Source organism: Xiphophorus maculatus, chromosome 24, assembly GCF_002775205.1.
Source record: "Xiphophorus maculatus strain JP 163 A chromosome 24, X_maculatus-5.0-male, whole genome shotgun sequence".
Classification (NCBI taxonomy): Eukaryota; Metazoa; Chordata; class Actinopteri; order Cyprinodontiformes; family Poeciliidae; genus Xiphophorus; species Xiphophorus maculatus.
Window position 1 is genome coordinate 7617382 of NC_036466.1, and position 16542 is coordinate 7633923.

The 16542-nt window shown below is 38.1% G+C and overlaps 1 protein-coding gene across 3 annotated transcripts in view; it reads right to left on the reverse strand.

Moving 5' to 3' along the window:
• LOC102234441 (interleukin-1 receptor accessory protein-like 1) overlaps positions 1–15159 on the reverse strand; it is a 214608-nt gene extending 199449 nt beyond the window's left edge. For 2 of the 3 annotated variants that reach the window (XM_023329810.1, XM_005805004.3), the window contains exons 1-2: positions 14681–15159; positions 508–601 (exon numbers count right to left, since the gene is read on the reverse strand). In XM_023329810.1, the coding sequence (XP_023185578.1) occupies positions 508–589 (82 nt within the window). In that variant the 5' untranslated portion in view covers positions 590–601; positions 14681–15159. Of the gene's footprint in view, positions 1–507; positions 602–5020; positions 5074–14680 lie in introns of those variants that run through there. The other variant, XM_023329809.1, reaches the window with a different exon arrangement.
• Between the last annotated feature and the right edge of the window lie 1383 nt (positions 15160–16542).

Consider the following 16542-nt stretch of genomic DNA (forward strand, 5'->3'; position numbering starts at 1 on the left):
CAGTGGACACGATTCAAATCCTTGCTCCAGGCAATGGCTCGTGAAGCTTCGCAAGAGATAGCCCATCGGGGCTTCTGCTGGGAAAGCAGAAAAAAAAATCCTTTGATGAGCCTCGGGCCATTCCTGCACCTGTGCCTAATATGCATGGGCAAAAAACCCAGACGCAAGCAGTCACTGGATGGAAGAAGAAAATAAACGGGAAAAAAAAAGATTCGCTTTGTGTTTTCAAATGTGGATGTTCCTCTGCTTTTCATCTATCTCACTTAAAGTAATAATTCCAGCATCTGGAGAGAAGAGGGATGCATTAATATAAACCTACTCTCAGACTTTAATGCTTACAAGCACAACAGCTGCAACTTAAGTAGAAATTTAGTAGAAAATGTAACTTACTTTATTAAATCAAAGCAAAATAACCCATACATGTGATGCTAAATTGCTGGATATTGAAAGCAGACTTGTACTTCTTTGTGTTAAAAAATGAAGTAATAAAAAGGAGATGCGACTTACCAGAACCTCTCTTTGACACAACTTTCAGGCAATGGACCACAAGCGCATGAAGCAGGATCAGAAGAGGGATGGAAGCTTTCATTTTTTAACAGTCCTAAAGGGAAACAGAGGTGAGAGTTATCATTCCACACGGACACCGGGTAAACATAAAAAGATGAGAAAGGGTTCTGACAGCTTAATCAAAGCTACACACTCAGAACTCACAAAATCTCCAGGTCGGCCAGAGAAAGGAGGAAAAAAGCTCAGGCATCTTTATGTACAAATTTTATGCAACTGCCTTTATTTTTATTTTAATGCGAGTAGAGACTTACTGTCTGTTCACAAACAGGCCAAGACCGTCGATGACACTGGCATCAAGAATAATCTGTCTCAAGGCAAACCTGGCTTTGCTGTTTGTAACAACCAACAACTCCACTCTGAACTGACATGACATAATCAGGTGCTGATTATGGCTTGTCTTTATTATTGTTATTGTAAGGGAAAGCATACTGAGAATGACCCAGTGAACATGTCTAGCCTGCTGTGACAATAACCGTAACGATAAAAGGCAAAACTTTGTTCTAGATACAAGCCAAGTTAATGAAAAAAGTAATAATAAAAGTCGCTATCATTTAAAAACTTGTAGAGGCCACAACTAACTGTGCAATTTCAACAGATGAGGAAACTGATGGGACACAAGTACCAATCTTTACAAAACAACCAGTTTTATATCAATTTGTTCTCAGATTGCGCAGACAGATGACATGTTGGTAAACTTGCAACTTCCAACATGGATTAGTTAATGTATTAAAGCAGGACAACCCAAAGACTGAGCTCTTTGAGAACAAAGATAATGTTTGGAGGCAATGATTTAAACTGTCAAACCAAAGAACATTGAACCAAGTGATGCAAGCATGGTGGTGGTACCCTAAACCCAACCTAAACTTAATTCACACATTAGTCCTTAATCTAACCCATAAACACAACTTCTCCTCAAGGAGCCCAGGCTTTGGGTCACATAAGGAGTTGTGGGTTCTCACAACATGGTATTTGTTGGAAAATGCTAAAACACATACATAACAGCCTGCTCTCTACAAGTAATGTCCCTCTTTACTCAATTTTCAGCAACATATTGTTCTCTCAATGGTTGGTGAAAATCTCTGACCATTTTAAAAAAAATCAATTTCAAGTTTTTGTTCAGTTTTGACTGAGCAGTTCGATGCATCGTTTATCTATGTCAGACCATCCAAAAACTGGTAAAGGAAAGGCCAAGCGAAATATAGTAATTTGTTCAGACTTAAGAAACAGAACCAGGGAGCTAGTTATTTTTGTGTGCATGCTTTCAAAAACATATAAGCAAAGAAAGAAAAAAAGTGTTGATCACACACTATACAAGTATTTTTAGCTGCTTTGAGGATGAACCTGAAGGGCACTGTGTCTAATGAAAACACAAGAGTAATCTCAAGAAGCTCTGCTGCTGCTGCAACATGCATGCGCCAGGTGTTTGGTTAATAGCTTGTTACTATATATGTACAGAAAAAAATGAGGAAAAAGATAAAAACAACTTTTACCGAACTGTAAATGTTTCCCAGAGGCAACAGAGTTGTCACTTTCTCTTCACAACACACCAACTGACTGTATAGCTCTTGTTTAGCTCCTTGTTGAAGAACTAGGGACATGTTAAGCACATCGGGATGTCCATGTAATTTACAAGGACACTTCCACTGGCATTTCAGGCATCACAAAGGTACTCCACATAGATTTCACAATGCTGCATCAGAAAACAGCCCTTGAGAAACTGAGTTATGTGAAAGTGGCCAGCTGCCAAAGATTGCGACATAGGCAGTTTCTCCTCCTCAAAGCCCCACTGTCATCAGTTCTTGCATCATACAACTAATACATTCTCAGAAATGCAGTCACTGTGACACAAAAATCCTAACTTTATTATTATTCTTTTTCCATTTTGAAAGCAACATTAGTTGATTTCAAACAGATGGGAGATGACATCTCTTCTGCTTGGTGTTTCTCTGGTTTGTATCTTGTGTTATAAGGGATAAAAATTAAAGCATATAAAAAGTGTGTTTTCTTCCTTCTAGAAACAATTGACGACAAGACACTGAAGTATTAGATCTTAAAAATAAAAAGTGTTTATAATAGCTTGTCATGTCAGCCAACTCAATGGTCCGTCTTCAAAGATGGACCTGTCACCTGCCTCTCATTCTTTGAGTGTTTTTATATTTTTTTAAAGCATCCACCTTCTCCTTTTTCCAGACAGTTTTTCCTCCAAGACGGATTCATCCAAAATTCAATTATCTTTGAGGACGACGTGGTAAGAGAAATGGGACACTCTCTCAGCCCCTTGACGGCAAGGAGTTAGCCCTGGAAACGCATCCCGTCTTCACTCTCGAACATTTCCACCACTCTACCACTGAGGCTCTATTTACTGCATCCTGCCAAATGGATATTGAGATTCTGTTTTTTTACAGATCTTATTTCAGAACTCTCCTACTCACTTTTTTTTAAATCTGCGTACCCTGAAGAGCATATCAGCATATCTTCTGTTAACTAGATATCAAAAATAAAGTTTAAACAAACAGAAGCAAATATTAACAGATTATTTTCATATAAGCTCTTTCGGGTGACTTGAAAAACAGCAATGCAAATGTTGCCTCCACAAACCTGCATTTCAAAAGGAAGAAATTACATAATTACCTATTTGTAATGGTAATAATGTACATAATGCCAACACTAGAGTGGAAAAGAACTGAGCTAAAAAGGCCTGGCTATTTATTTTTGTATATCCCTATTAGTACAGTATTCTATATGAATCCAGCAGAACTGTCCACCTTCGGTAGCTGTACTCAAAAACCTTTCCAATGTCCTGCCTTGTGACAAAGGTATGAAATTATGACTTAATGAGAGTAAAGTTATTCACAAATCATCTTTGTCCTTCAGGTGTAGCTTGCCAAGGTAAAGACAATATGCAGGTCTGAGCAGGAAACTAATTAGTGTGAATGTTGTCCGTTTTACGCAAAACCTTTTTCAAATATTTAGGTGCAGTGGTGAGCATTTAATCATACAACACGTATAGATTCCGGCCATTTTTGACATTAATTTAGGAACTCAAACTCATCAAAATCTTATTTAAGGATCAAAGTCTTAGTCAATAACTGTCCTTCCAAGGTTTATGTAGGATAACAAATTTCCTCTCCTGTCCAAACAGATAACTAGCAACAAGATTTCCTTAACACTAAAAAACACAAATTTTTGATATGGAGCCTCAACTACAATAGCAATTGGTCAAAAATGCGAGAATTGTTATAGGTGTTATGCATCAACTTGCATAAGGCAAAAGTAATGGTAACTCTACGTAAGTCTGAGTATGAATATACCATCTCTCCATCTCTGTCATTACACCCCTTTCCCTCTTCCCTGTGTCACCTTTGTGTCTCCTTCCTCCTACCTTCAGGCAGAAAAATTGATATGTACTCTGCTTGGCGAGTTAACATTTCTATTTGTGAAAAACACTTCTTAAGCCCTCATACCCTTGGCTGACGCACACCCACCCACACAAGTCTGTGCTCTCCTCGCTGAATTATTCCATTTTAGATTATCTAATAACCCAGCAACCACAAGCCTCCATGTTCTTGACTCTTGCAAAGAGAAAAATTAGAAAAAAATATGAGAATCAGACATATTTTAATGTGTTTAATTCTAAAATTGTCAGAATTGTATTTATTTGAATAATTCTTTGACCTAGCATGTGGACAGGCTTTTCCTTTTAAATGGTAAGCACTTTACACAATTGAAAAAGAAATGACTATGGTGTGTAGACACATTGCTGCAATGTGTCTACACATAAACATATTGGGTATGTTTTGTTCATATCCAATATCAGGGTACGAACAAAACAGCTTTCAAAAATGTCCTCTACAGTAGTTGAGTATTGCAACTGGTGACTTTAAAACATGAAGATAAGGTAGGTTAAGCATCCAACAACAAATTCTCACCACAAATTGTTGCCAGAGCACTATCAGAATGACAAGACCTTGTGATACTTGTGTCAAAAATTTAGATTAACCCAAATTGCATTTTTCTTTGTTTCTCATCATCATGTTGTCTTCGCCATTTTCTGTCAGCTTTGTCATCTTGTTCACCAAAGTATATATCAAAATGTAGGCAGTGAAAGTCAATGCAAATGGCCAATTAGATAAGTGATATGCAAGGCATGAATGCAAAGAACCTTAATACTACCAGCTTTCAAAATATTACATTCTAGCAGTACTTTCTGATTGCAATATTGGACATGTTGATATTGGGTTGCCCACTGTAATACAATGTATTGTGAAGTATTGTGAATGTTGTTTCAAAGTCCAGTCTGTTATGTTTATAAAGCCAAGGACACAATCAGGAAATCCCTAACGCTTAACAACTGTAAGATAAACCGTAATGTAAGTTTAAAGAGCATAAATAGCCAAAAGAATAGTAAAAAAAATAAAAACTGATAATGTGATCTAAAGTAATTTATACTTACTTTATCTGAAGCCAATATTTGTAATTCGTTTGTGGTTGAGCTGCATGCCAACTAAATCTTTTACCCTGCACAGTGAGGAGACAAGGATGACATTAGAGGAACGAGGCTCTCTGGATATTACAGGTGAAAGCAAATAAAATCAACACAGGATGAATAAACACAAACGCCTAAGCCTGCCATGAATCAGGAGCTGCTGGAAGCTTGGTGTCACGGTTCACCAAGAGTGGATTTGACCAAACATGGATTTCAGGCGTGCAATACCAGAAAGAATCATCAGTTCCACAATAGTCACATTTTTCTAGAGGTTTTTGTGGCTCTATTGACATTTACTGTTTAGTAGGTAAACCGAGAGAGAGGGGGACGAAATGCAGTAAATGGGCCAGGTCTGAAACCTGGGACAAGTGTGTTAAAGACTGTAGTCTCTGTATATGATGCACCTGCTCTACCTCTGGGTCATGTGGCATCCCTAAAATAGTCCAATTCAAGCTAAATTTGAAAATGCCCACACAAATAACCCAGACACCGCCTACAGAAATCTTTTATGAAAAGCCAAGAAAATGATTCAGCAGATTGGACGCAATGGCAAGTATGTTTTGATGACTCAAACTGAGACTTTTAAGTATATTAAGACTGTACTCACATTGCAGAAACTGTGTAGATTAATAGGAAGGATGACAGTGTCAACATGACAATGATTCCAAACACACACAACTTTCTGTCAACAGGGTAACATTAACGAAAGCTACAAAAACACTATATATAAAAAGCATTGAGTGTGTAAAAGGTGGACATCTGCCTGGAAACCAACAGATTTAAATGAGCTCTTCAAATTCAGCTGAGAAAAATGGGCAAATATCCAAAACTATGACAGAAAGTCGTCAAAGGCAACAAAAGTGTGTTTTGAGAAAATCCACAACAGATCAAAACTTTGATATTAATTATAAAAGATGAATGTAATAATGATTTCACACTAAAATGAATGGTTCAAAGGCATAATTAAGAGCAAAAATTTAAATAAAAATAAGATTCAAGTACATGATTAGTACATAAAGTTAACTGAACTGGTAAACTGAGTGGTATGGATTACGTCCTTTTCATCTTTTCTTTTTCTTTTTGCACAGCCCAAAAAACACATTCTCAAAAACCAGAAGAGCAGGTTTGATGTGATGGCACTGGAAGGGAAATTTACCACAGCTGCTGCTAAATCGGATTGTAAAATTTCATACCGCAGCCCTCTGAGGTCCAACATCGACCAGATCCAAACATAGCAGGTACATTTCATAGAAATGCTCTATACACTCAAAACTCGTCAAGTTTAGGTGGAGACTTCCAATGGTGGTGATTAATATTCACAGACTGCAGTGTTTTTTTCTTTATCTCTCCCACACACAACCTCTTACACACATTTTTACTCGGCACCTAAATTTACATCTGTGACATTGAGACTGATCTGCTGCTGAACCGATGAGTCTCCAGCTAGCTCTACGGTATGCTAATGCTATGCAGTAGAGAGCATCAAAGTCTTCAAGAGGCTCTGACTTAAAAAACACTGCATATTTTACAGGATAACAGCAGAAGGAGATTTCCTTGGCAACATATTTCAGTTTAAAGAAATACAACAGCCGACATTTATTCAGCTCTGCAGCTACTCTTAAATTAAAGACATTAATTGCTAGCTTTAAAACGCCTCATATAAATGCTTTTAAGCCATTAAGTGTAAAGAGTAAAGACCCACAAAATGAAGCAATACACCCAGGTAAACATTTCAGTAGAAAGTTCTTTTCTGCTAAGTAGCAGAATGGTTAGCTGATTAAGGAAGGAAGGATGAAAGAGGATTGTTAGATTATTAACGCAAGCTATGAAACAACACCTACATGCATGCTACTACAATTTGTAAGGCCATGAAATATTTATCTTGCTGTTTTTTTAAGTCAAATGGCTCATTTGTGTATAGAGATTTTCGATTTAATTTTATGTAATGCACTTTGCAAATTGCCGTTAAATGGTTGATGTTGCAAGGAAGGTTCTTTTTATGAGTAAATATAAGTTCTTTATGTAGAAAAAGGAGACCAAAGCATAATGCTAGCACTTGTTATATGTCAAAATTATGTAGAATTGTAGATCCACAAATCCAGAATGTGAAAGCCATTTGTCTTCCCTGCAGATTTTCCCCTGGACTATCCTTCTTACATGTCTGAAACCAACAAACTCTGAAAGTAAAAACAAATTTAAGAGCTATGACAAGCTCAAATTGTGCAATGCAAATAAGTTTGCACACAATAACAGATGACCCACACCCCACGCCAGGAAGCAGAGATTCAATATCCGAGGACAAGAAATGCTGCGTCCCCGGGCCCTTCCCGTAAAGTGGCCTATAAATCATGAACCCTGTTGAGAGTCGCTCTCTGTGGGTCTGGTCCAGGACAGGGGGGAAAAGGCACCCCTGCAGCTCTGATGCAATAAAAGTTTTCTGCAGCATAAAATTATTGCTACCATTCGCCAAGCTGGGGTCTGGATTATTCCATGAGTTGCTGTGTTTTGGTTCAGATAGGAAGCCCCAGCCTACCAATGAATTCAGGGGAAACAAAGCTAAAAGAAGAAAAACAAAAATGAAAAGTGTTATCACATTGTGGTGGAAGCAACATACTGTAGAATTCCTTTTAATGTCATTATGCACGAATAAAGCACAACTAAATTTAAATGCAAGATGGTGGATGTAGGACAATTATGCAGAGAAGAGGTTATAGCCAAAGACTGTGCCAAAGTAGTCTCAATCTTCTCCAAAATAACCACTAAAAAGAATAAAAAGACTCCAGGGAAGATGTTTGCAGAAGTCATACTTTTTGGACATTATAAGAAGAACCCATGGTTTGCATGATAACAGACAGCAGCTCTGCTGTTGTTAGTGTAATCCAGATTAAAAATAGCGAATGAATATGTTCCCATCAGAGTCCATGGATTCCACTTGTAACTAGCTACACCGTTTTCTCAAAAATAGTAACTAGTTCAAGTAAATCAGAATATTATGTGTTGTCCTGATTCATCTGGAGATTAGTAGAAGGCAATCATAAACAGACATTTAAGATCAAAATTATTCATATAAGATTTAGATTTTCATTCAACAAATAAGTTTGTTTCCAATAGGAAATGAGATGTGAATCTCTCAAGATAATGAAACAATGCAAAAGGAGTATCAATTAAAAAAATATATAAAAATACTTGCTGGGCTGCTCCAAAAATGTTAATATTACTTCCTAATAATATTAAAAATAAAGAAGTAATTTTTCTTAAGAAACATGCTAGTAAAAAAAGAGATTAAACCTAAATTGTCAGTGGTATGAATACGTTGTCTTTATATACCAAATGTCAATTGAGCTGATTCTTCATGAGAAAGTATAATTTTTATGTGAATAATAAAAATGTTAAATTTGACTTTATTTTAAAAACTATTGTAGTTTTTTTTCTTTTGTTGTTGTTGAACGGTAATAATAGGACACCAGAGTATCAACTATACCACAAATAAACCCAAAGAGAGGTCATTCATCATTGATCATTTATTGAATGCTTATGATTGATTTTATTTTTTTTATTAACTAAATAAAAAATCTGGGGTGTGAGCCCCAAAAAATATCAAATTAACTGCTTTTGGAGAAAAAAAATACATTTTTGTGTAGAGATGGATCACCACCTGTTATGAATACCTTTGCAGGGCACTTAAGTAGTTTTACACTTTACCTTTAGAAACTGATGATGCATAAAGCAAAGGCAAGCAAATAAAACCATTTTCATCATCTTTGGTCTTTGTTGTGATCTCGTTTACGGCCTCATCTCAGTCTGAAGGCATGCTGAAAGGTATGTCGAAAATTAGCTGTAAATACTATGTTGCCCCAGGTCTCGTGTGAAGTAGCTAATGACAAATGAAGAACTGCTAATGAAGCGCTCCTTGATTTCACTCACTATTAATCCCTTGATGTAGCTGTTCTATTTAAGCCCCTGCCTGGCTTCAAGAGGAGAATTTGGTGTAGACTCTCTCAGTGTGTATTAATGGAGTATGCAAACAGAGCATGCTCATAGTTCCCATTTGAGTAAATGCTGCTTGTAATAGTGTGAGCCTTTTCATTCAGTGAAAACCCAAAGGCCCTTATGGAGGCTATTGTAAATGAATATGTCCAAGGCTATCTTGAATTGTCTGATTAACTCAGGTTAGAATGTGAATACAGATTTTTTTGGCTGTGATTATGACCTGAACACAGAATGCTTCCTCTGTTCTCCTGAATAATGTTGACTGGCTATTTTTTTCTTCCTTCCGAATAGCATTTTAAAGAAAAAGAAAATATCTCCACATCAATGTATGGAATGTCAGAACCCAGGCTTCATGAATGAGTAAGCACTGATGTGATGGAGAGAGGAGGGGAAATGGGAGGAAAATTTGTTCATCTCGTTTCCCCTGGCATGCAATTTCCATCCTCTATCCACTTCTCTGGTGACGCTAACATCTAAAAACACATCGACTTCATCTTTGTAAGCTGAAAGGGTCGGAGAGGATCACCTCCAGACGTGGCACTATGACGGCGGTGTTAAAAACAAAGGATGAAGATAACATTTCTGTTCTCCTACATGGAGGTAATGGTCTCCTCTCTGCACTACAGATTAAAGCAGGGAATAGTTTGATGGCAAACATAAGTTGCCCGCAGCAAAGAAGAATATAAAGTGAGGTTGCCCGCAGATGGCCATTTTAGAGATTTCAACATCAGTACCTTATTGTATTCTCCATTGTTTCCCTCTACAACAACTGCCTATAACATTTGAGTTTTAGCACTTACAACTCTGTAGCCGAACCCCAAGTCATTTTATTTTATGATGCAACGAACACAAAAATAAAGCATACAATGGTATTTTACTTTGATCCACTTTACGCCATGGCCATCCACCAACACTACTTAAATTACACAAAGCACCGATGAGCAACGGAAAGAGACAGCTGAAAATGATGCCATTACCATCACTTTATGAAGTTATTAAGCAACGTTCGGTTAGAACTGAAATGCCATTACATCCCGAAAGTAAATAAAACCGGCACCACAGCAGCAGATGCTCAGTCGTACTCGTTTCCCTACATGCAGGCACTCCCATCGAGGTCTTAAAAAGGGGAACAAAGGGCAGCCTGAAGATGATTTGTAAGGAAGACTATTCTTTGATGTGTCTTTGCTGAATAATAGCAGTAAAAGAAGCACAGGTAGCTCAACTTACTCAAAGTGTATGGGGGAGGGTCAATTTAAGGCCATTTATTTTTCTATACAGCCTGGATTTCCATTTACAGAGGCTTAAGGCCTGACTCAATTCAAGCATTAACTCATGATTGAAATTCATAAAGGAGTTGAGTCATTCAAACACTGGCGTCCACCGAGAGAGCAGTAAATATTATGTAGCTTTTACAAGATGCAGAAAGTCAGTTTGTATTGACTAAACTATGCTAACTGATTTTTTGTTTTATGGAAAATTTACAAAACATAAACGTTGACTGAACAAGAACAAATTTAAGAAACTTTTGCAGAGAAAATACATTTATCCTTAAAGGTAAGAGTGTGAGTGTGTGGATTCAGACCACTGGACACATACACAGTATCCACCTGTGTGGAGACTTTATAAAGACACAATGTTTAAAAATATGACTATAACATATTCCACTTGTATGCTAACAACCATGCTCACCAGTTGCAGTAGTAACTGGTTAAAGTCGCATAGCCAACTTCTCTAAAGCATACAAAGTCCTTTGTAAACATAAAACCCATAAAAGGAAATGATTTTCCTAAATTTACTCTTAACTCTACAGAAGACAATCAAAACTTGCAACTATGAAGCATTATACTCTGTATCGTCAATAACTAGACGCACAAAAAAGTTCAAATAAAGCCCAAAAATAGCCCAATAATTTGAAAGGTTTATGAAAAATATTGCATTACTCTTCTTACAGAACTAGTAGCATGTAAGCTAATGCACTTTTCAGTATAATAAATATGACAGATGAAAATATTGTAGATGTAGCCCCACAGGTCATATCAATCTGGGTGGTGAGCAATATCGCAGAAATCTATATATACTCTCCAGTTATTCTACTTTTTTGACCTTCCCACTGCTTCATAAAGTAAGAAAGCCTATAGGCACCTGATAAAAATAAAAAAATCCACTTTATTTCCTGTAATGATTCTTTTGAAGGAGCGAAGCCACATGCAAAGATATATTGTTATTTATCGGCTCTACCACTCTTATCAATTCCTGACATGATGGCTGCAACAAAAATAAATGAGTCTGGATCAGATCGATGCCCAATGATTGCGACGGAAAATGGAACAAGGCATGGAGAAAGAGGAATCTCATCTTCAGAGGAATTGGATTTTCGAAAGATTTAACTGAGCACGCCTGTTATGCATGTCGTCCGCAGCTTCTAATGCTCTGATTTCACAGCAGCCAATAACTCTGCTCAGCAGTGCCAAGCAAGCAGTGAGAGATGCACAGGGTCAATACATTTGGGATACTAGCACACACATCCACATGCTTTCTCTCTCTCTCACACATACACACACAGTTGCCTTGTGGGTTTTCCCATCTTCCCCTCGAGTCATATTAATGTCATTTAACAGCCATGATTGAAGTAGCCGGATCTCAACTTCCTCTCTGACCATCTTGCTCACAAATCCACACCAATTGCGCCAATCACTCCTCACACTGAGCCAATATTCCACAATGAGACAAGCCTTATTTCCCACCACATTAATGAACTCTTTCATTTGAAAGCCTGTGACTGTCTGGTCCCTTGATTGCAAACCCAAGGCCAATGGGCCTAGGTGACAGCTCCTTGAAAATTAAAAGCATCAATCAAGACAGGGGCAGAACAATTGTGGGATGCTTTTACATTCTTCTGTCCACCAGACAGAACAATGCAAGCTGAATGAGGTCAAGATTCTTATGAATGTTGTTTTTTTAGGGTAGTTTGGAACGTGAAGTTTATGTCAGTTAAAATTGTGTTTAGATAGTGAAACAGCATTCATGTACATATCACTTAAGCACTGTTACGGCCCCTGGCCTCTTGAGGCTGTGCAGGTTCTTTGTTTTTTTTCTATTATGCAGGATCAGCTGTGCGGGCACAGCTTTCTGATTGGCTGCCTAGAAGCTGCAGGAGAGCAGCCACCCCATTGGAGCAGCAAAGCCAATCAGACGTTGATGAGACCCACCTGCATCACATAAAAGACGTCTGAGTTCATTCCTCCAGAGGGGCAGCTAGTAGGAAGAGGTTGTGTATAGCTGACCCCCACCTTCCGCGTTTGGTGACTGTTTTGGACAGTTTGAACAATTTTGTTCCTGCTTATTTTGCTAAGTGGTTTGAAGCTGCTTTCGGTAAATCTTGAACAAGCTAGAGGCTTGTGTCTGGGGAGGTTTTGGTGCTCCCTTTTGTCCTTTCCTTTTGGTTGTTTTGAGTTACTTTAGACTGATGTGTTTGCACATCTTGTTATTTAATTTGCACTCAGTGTTTTCTGCATTTGTTGGTCCTTTACTTTTGTTTAATTGGGTTAAGTTGTATTGTGTTTTGGTTCTGTGAAAACCTTCATTTTGTAATAAATCATATTTTTCATTTCACTTTTTCTCTGAACACATTTTTATGTTACCGCCCCTGGACCCCTAGACCATGGGGGCGTAACAAGCACAATTTGTTAAGTGTTGCATTAGTGGCAGAGGGACTTTTTGGAATTTCTTTCCCCCAAAGGTTTCTGCTACAAGTCGGCATGCAACAAACACAAACTTCACTACTTTTTTTGCATATATCGAAGCAAATTGTATTTAAAGTAAAACGAAACTTATAGTTTTCTGAATTCATAAATCAAAATATTACAAGCGTACACTTCTGTCTGAACCGAGCTTTGCCAAAGATTTATAGAACAGCCTTTTCTTGCTTCTCCAGATGCCGATCGTTTGGGGTATGAGACAAAAAACTTTTTACCAATTATTCTTTGCAAAGTAGCTCAACTCCCAACAGACTGGATTGAGCACATCTGCAAACTTCTTTTTCTCAGTCTTGCCACAGAATACCAATTGGATTTAGGTTTAAACTTTGACAAGATGATTCTCAAACAACATGTTTGTGATTGTTGTGCTGTGGGAAGGGGAACCTTTACCTCAGTTTTAAGTCTTCTTCAGCCTACAATAGGCTTTTCATTTAATGATTGCCCTGTATTTAGTTGCAATGTGTGCACTTCACTGCTGAAGCTGTTGATCAGCGTAAAGGGGTGGAAACACATGCTACACTTTTCAGAAGCAAAAACTTCTGAAAACTATTATTTTTGTGTTGGTATAGCTCATAATCACCCCAAAAAATCCACATTGACTCTTAAGGATCATGAATAGTTCTGCAAGGCACTGTAGCTCAAATTAATGAGAGGTGACCATGGCTCAGAACTTCACATGGTTTTGTAGTTTAAACTTCATCAGGGGACAGAAGAGGAATTCAGAGGATAAACTTAACCTGTAAGAATACAGGGGTGAGGGGGGAAGAGCCAGCGCCAGATGACATAATCTCTGTCTAAATCAATTTCTGTATAAGAGCACTGGACTCAGCTCAATATGTAGCTGCAGGGCTGCTGTTAAGTGGCTGCTGCCACAGACCTATTAATTCATGTGATGCTGGGCGATGCTGCAGCCAAGCTTCACCCTGGGTTTAGAAATGAATAAATAAGTCATAAAAATAACATGGAGAACTCAAATTGATTTTAATGCTGTAAGTGTCCAAAAGTTCAAGCAGAGAACAACAAGGAGAAAAAAAGAAGTTAATGTGAAGTTAGAGATTTTATTTTAAAATCTCTGCAGAGGTTCTCTGATAAAATGGTGACACTTGCAGCAACTTGCAGGGCTACAGCACCCTCTATAACTCGTTTCTAGTAGATAAGAGAAGGATTTAACTTTGCATCAGTGTCACTTGCTGATTCCCAAATATGTTCAACTGGCAAACGCTAATCTGATTAGAGCCAGAGGTGGAGGGGTGACTCTAGCGTCCATATGGACAATCATAATCCATCATCAGTCCAAGCAGAGGGAGAAGAGAGGGAGTGCAATTGAGAATAAGCGATCACTCTGCAGAAATGATTTAAGCAAACGGAGCTCGGGATCTTCTCGCCTCCTATTTACCCACCACACAATCACGCGCGCTGCTGACGCACAAAAGCCCTTTGCGATTGCACGCAATATTACACAATTACAACGGAAACAAAATGATGCGTAAAATTGCTCTTACACAGATCGATGTGCGCTCAGATTTTTTTTTCTCTAATGAATTTTTTTTGTGCGTGTGTGTGACTTCAGCAGTCCAGCTGCACCGCCGTACTGCAGCCGTTCCAGTCCGCAACGAACGCAAAAACAGACACCGAGATTCATGCGTAACTCGGAGAGAGATGTGCTCTCCTCAAACATTTATTAACACTGCCGCATATAAGGAGACCAGGATTCCACTCTAACAAAAACAATCAACTGGTAACTGATGCAGATTTGCAGCATTGGATGGCTAGCGTCAATGCAAAATTAACTGGCCACGGCATCTTATTCCTGCACGTACCCAGAGAGGATTCAGTACAACTTTGGCAACAGAAAAGAGGAATCATTAATCAAACTTACCCACAAGCAGTTTCCAAAATGATAGAATCCGCTCTGCAGTTAGTTGTAATAACCTCAGACCATCACTGTGTATCAGAATCTCTTCTGCTCCACAAAGTAAACTAGAAGCGGCTGTTCAAGGCGGGGGGGGGGGATATTCCACTTTTCCCAAAAACCGCGGCGTCTTTCCCCAAAATTACATATTGCCAGTCCCCGCTGGCGCAAACTGGAGCGCAAAACCCCCCTGCAGCCAGTCACTTTCAAACAACAGCAAAGAAGAAAATGAAGCGAATCATGACAGGGGAATTATGAAAACTGGTTGCGAAAGAAAAATAAATGAATGCAGAGCAAAAAAATAAATAAATATTGATTATCCAGTAAAAAGCAGGAGCTTGGACGCTCGCAGCTCCGCGCAGATGAGCTGAGCTTCAAGCGCGACCACAGGAGCGCCAAATTCTGAAGTGAAGGGCAGAAAAAAAAGAGACAAGACTCGGTCTCTACTCTCCCTCTCCACCAGCGTGCAGCTGGATCTGTACATCAATGTTTCGCAAGTTACACCGATCTGTACCGGATATAAAGCGAGCTCCCATCAAAATAAACACCTGCTGGCTTGGAAGCATGCGGTCAAATGAAAAATAAATGGATTACAGGTAATGTTTAAATTATAGAATCAAACAGGCTAATTCTTTCACTCCGGTTTTCTGCTTCTAATGTTTTCAAAGGACCCATTTGTTCCAAAAAATATATTATTTTGAAACGAAAACATGACAAGATGCTCTATTTTTCTTCATCTTGATATTTAGTTTCTGCGTTGCACTGAAATCTTTATCGGAGTCTCGAAAGTCTCAGCTCAACATTCAAATGAAATGATGCATTAGTTAAAAACAAAAAGTGGTAAACATTTTCATAGCTAACAATTCTATAACAGACGAGTTGAAGTTTGTAACAGGTGCGATCCCAACATTTCCAGCATCCAGGTGCTCCAACCCCAACAGAAATCTGATAAGAGGGGTTTCTAATGCAAATTTAACTTGACGAGATATACATTCTGTGCACTTTAATTCCAGAACAACATGAATAATTTTTATGAAGCCCAATTTCCTGAACATTAACCCAACATAACGCTTCTACAGTGATGTCTAGCATGGCTCTGAGACAAAACAAAAACATGCAGATGAATTGGGGAATGTAGTTTAATCAACCTAGGCTAGAAAAGAGCAAACTCATAAGTTTAGTGAAACCTTTCCAAGTAGTGCTGAAAATATGGTGCAAGCCAAACTATCTAGTCATATTAAAACAGAGAATGTTAGCCTAGCAGTTTTGCAATCTATATAAAATGCACCAGATGTGAGTTTGTTAAATAGTTTAGACATTAAATCACATAATTCTTCAGAAATAAATGTTTTTCTGCATAAATTCCAGTTTGAAGAATTATCTGTCAGCCTTAAAAAACTAAAAAGGTAAGTGAATTAATGCCGATGAATTTCAACATCACTTACCTGAACTTTAATGCAGATGAATGTTTAAGCATAAAAATGATAATTTTGGACGTCCTTAACAGGAATATTCACAGCAGGAAAACCTTTACAGAGGAGTCTGAAAATGCTCTGAAATAATATATGAAAGCAAGAGGAGGAAATATGTTAATTTCTTTGAAAAATTAAAATAAATTGATGCTGAAATGCCCAAAGAAGACTAAACTGTAGTTATCAGTGTTTCATAAAAATGCAGGAAAAACTATTGTAAGAACAACGTGCAATAATTTAAGAGTCCAGACAAAAACATGCTGACTGCTGTGCATTTAATTATGCACAGAAGTTATGCACGACCTGCCACCAAGTATACGCTCACTGGCAACAGAAATGAAACGCTGTGCTAAGACC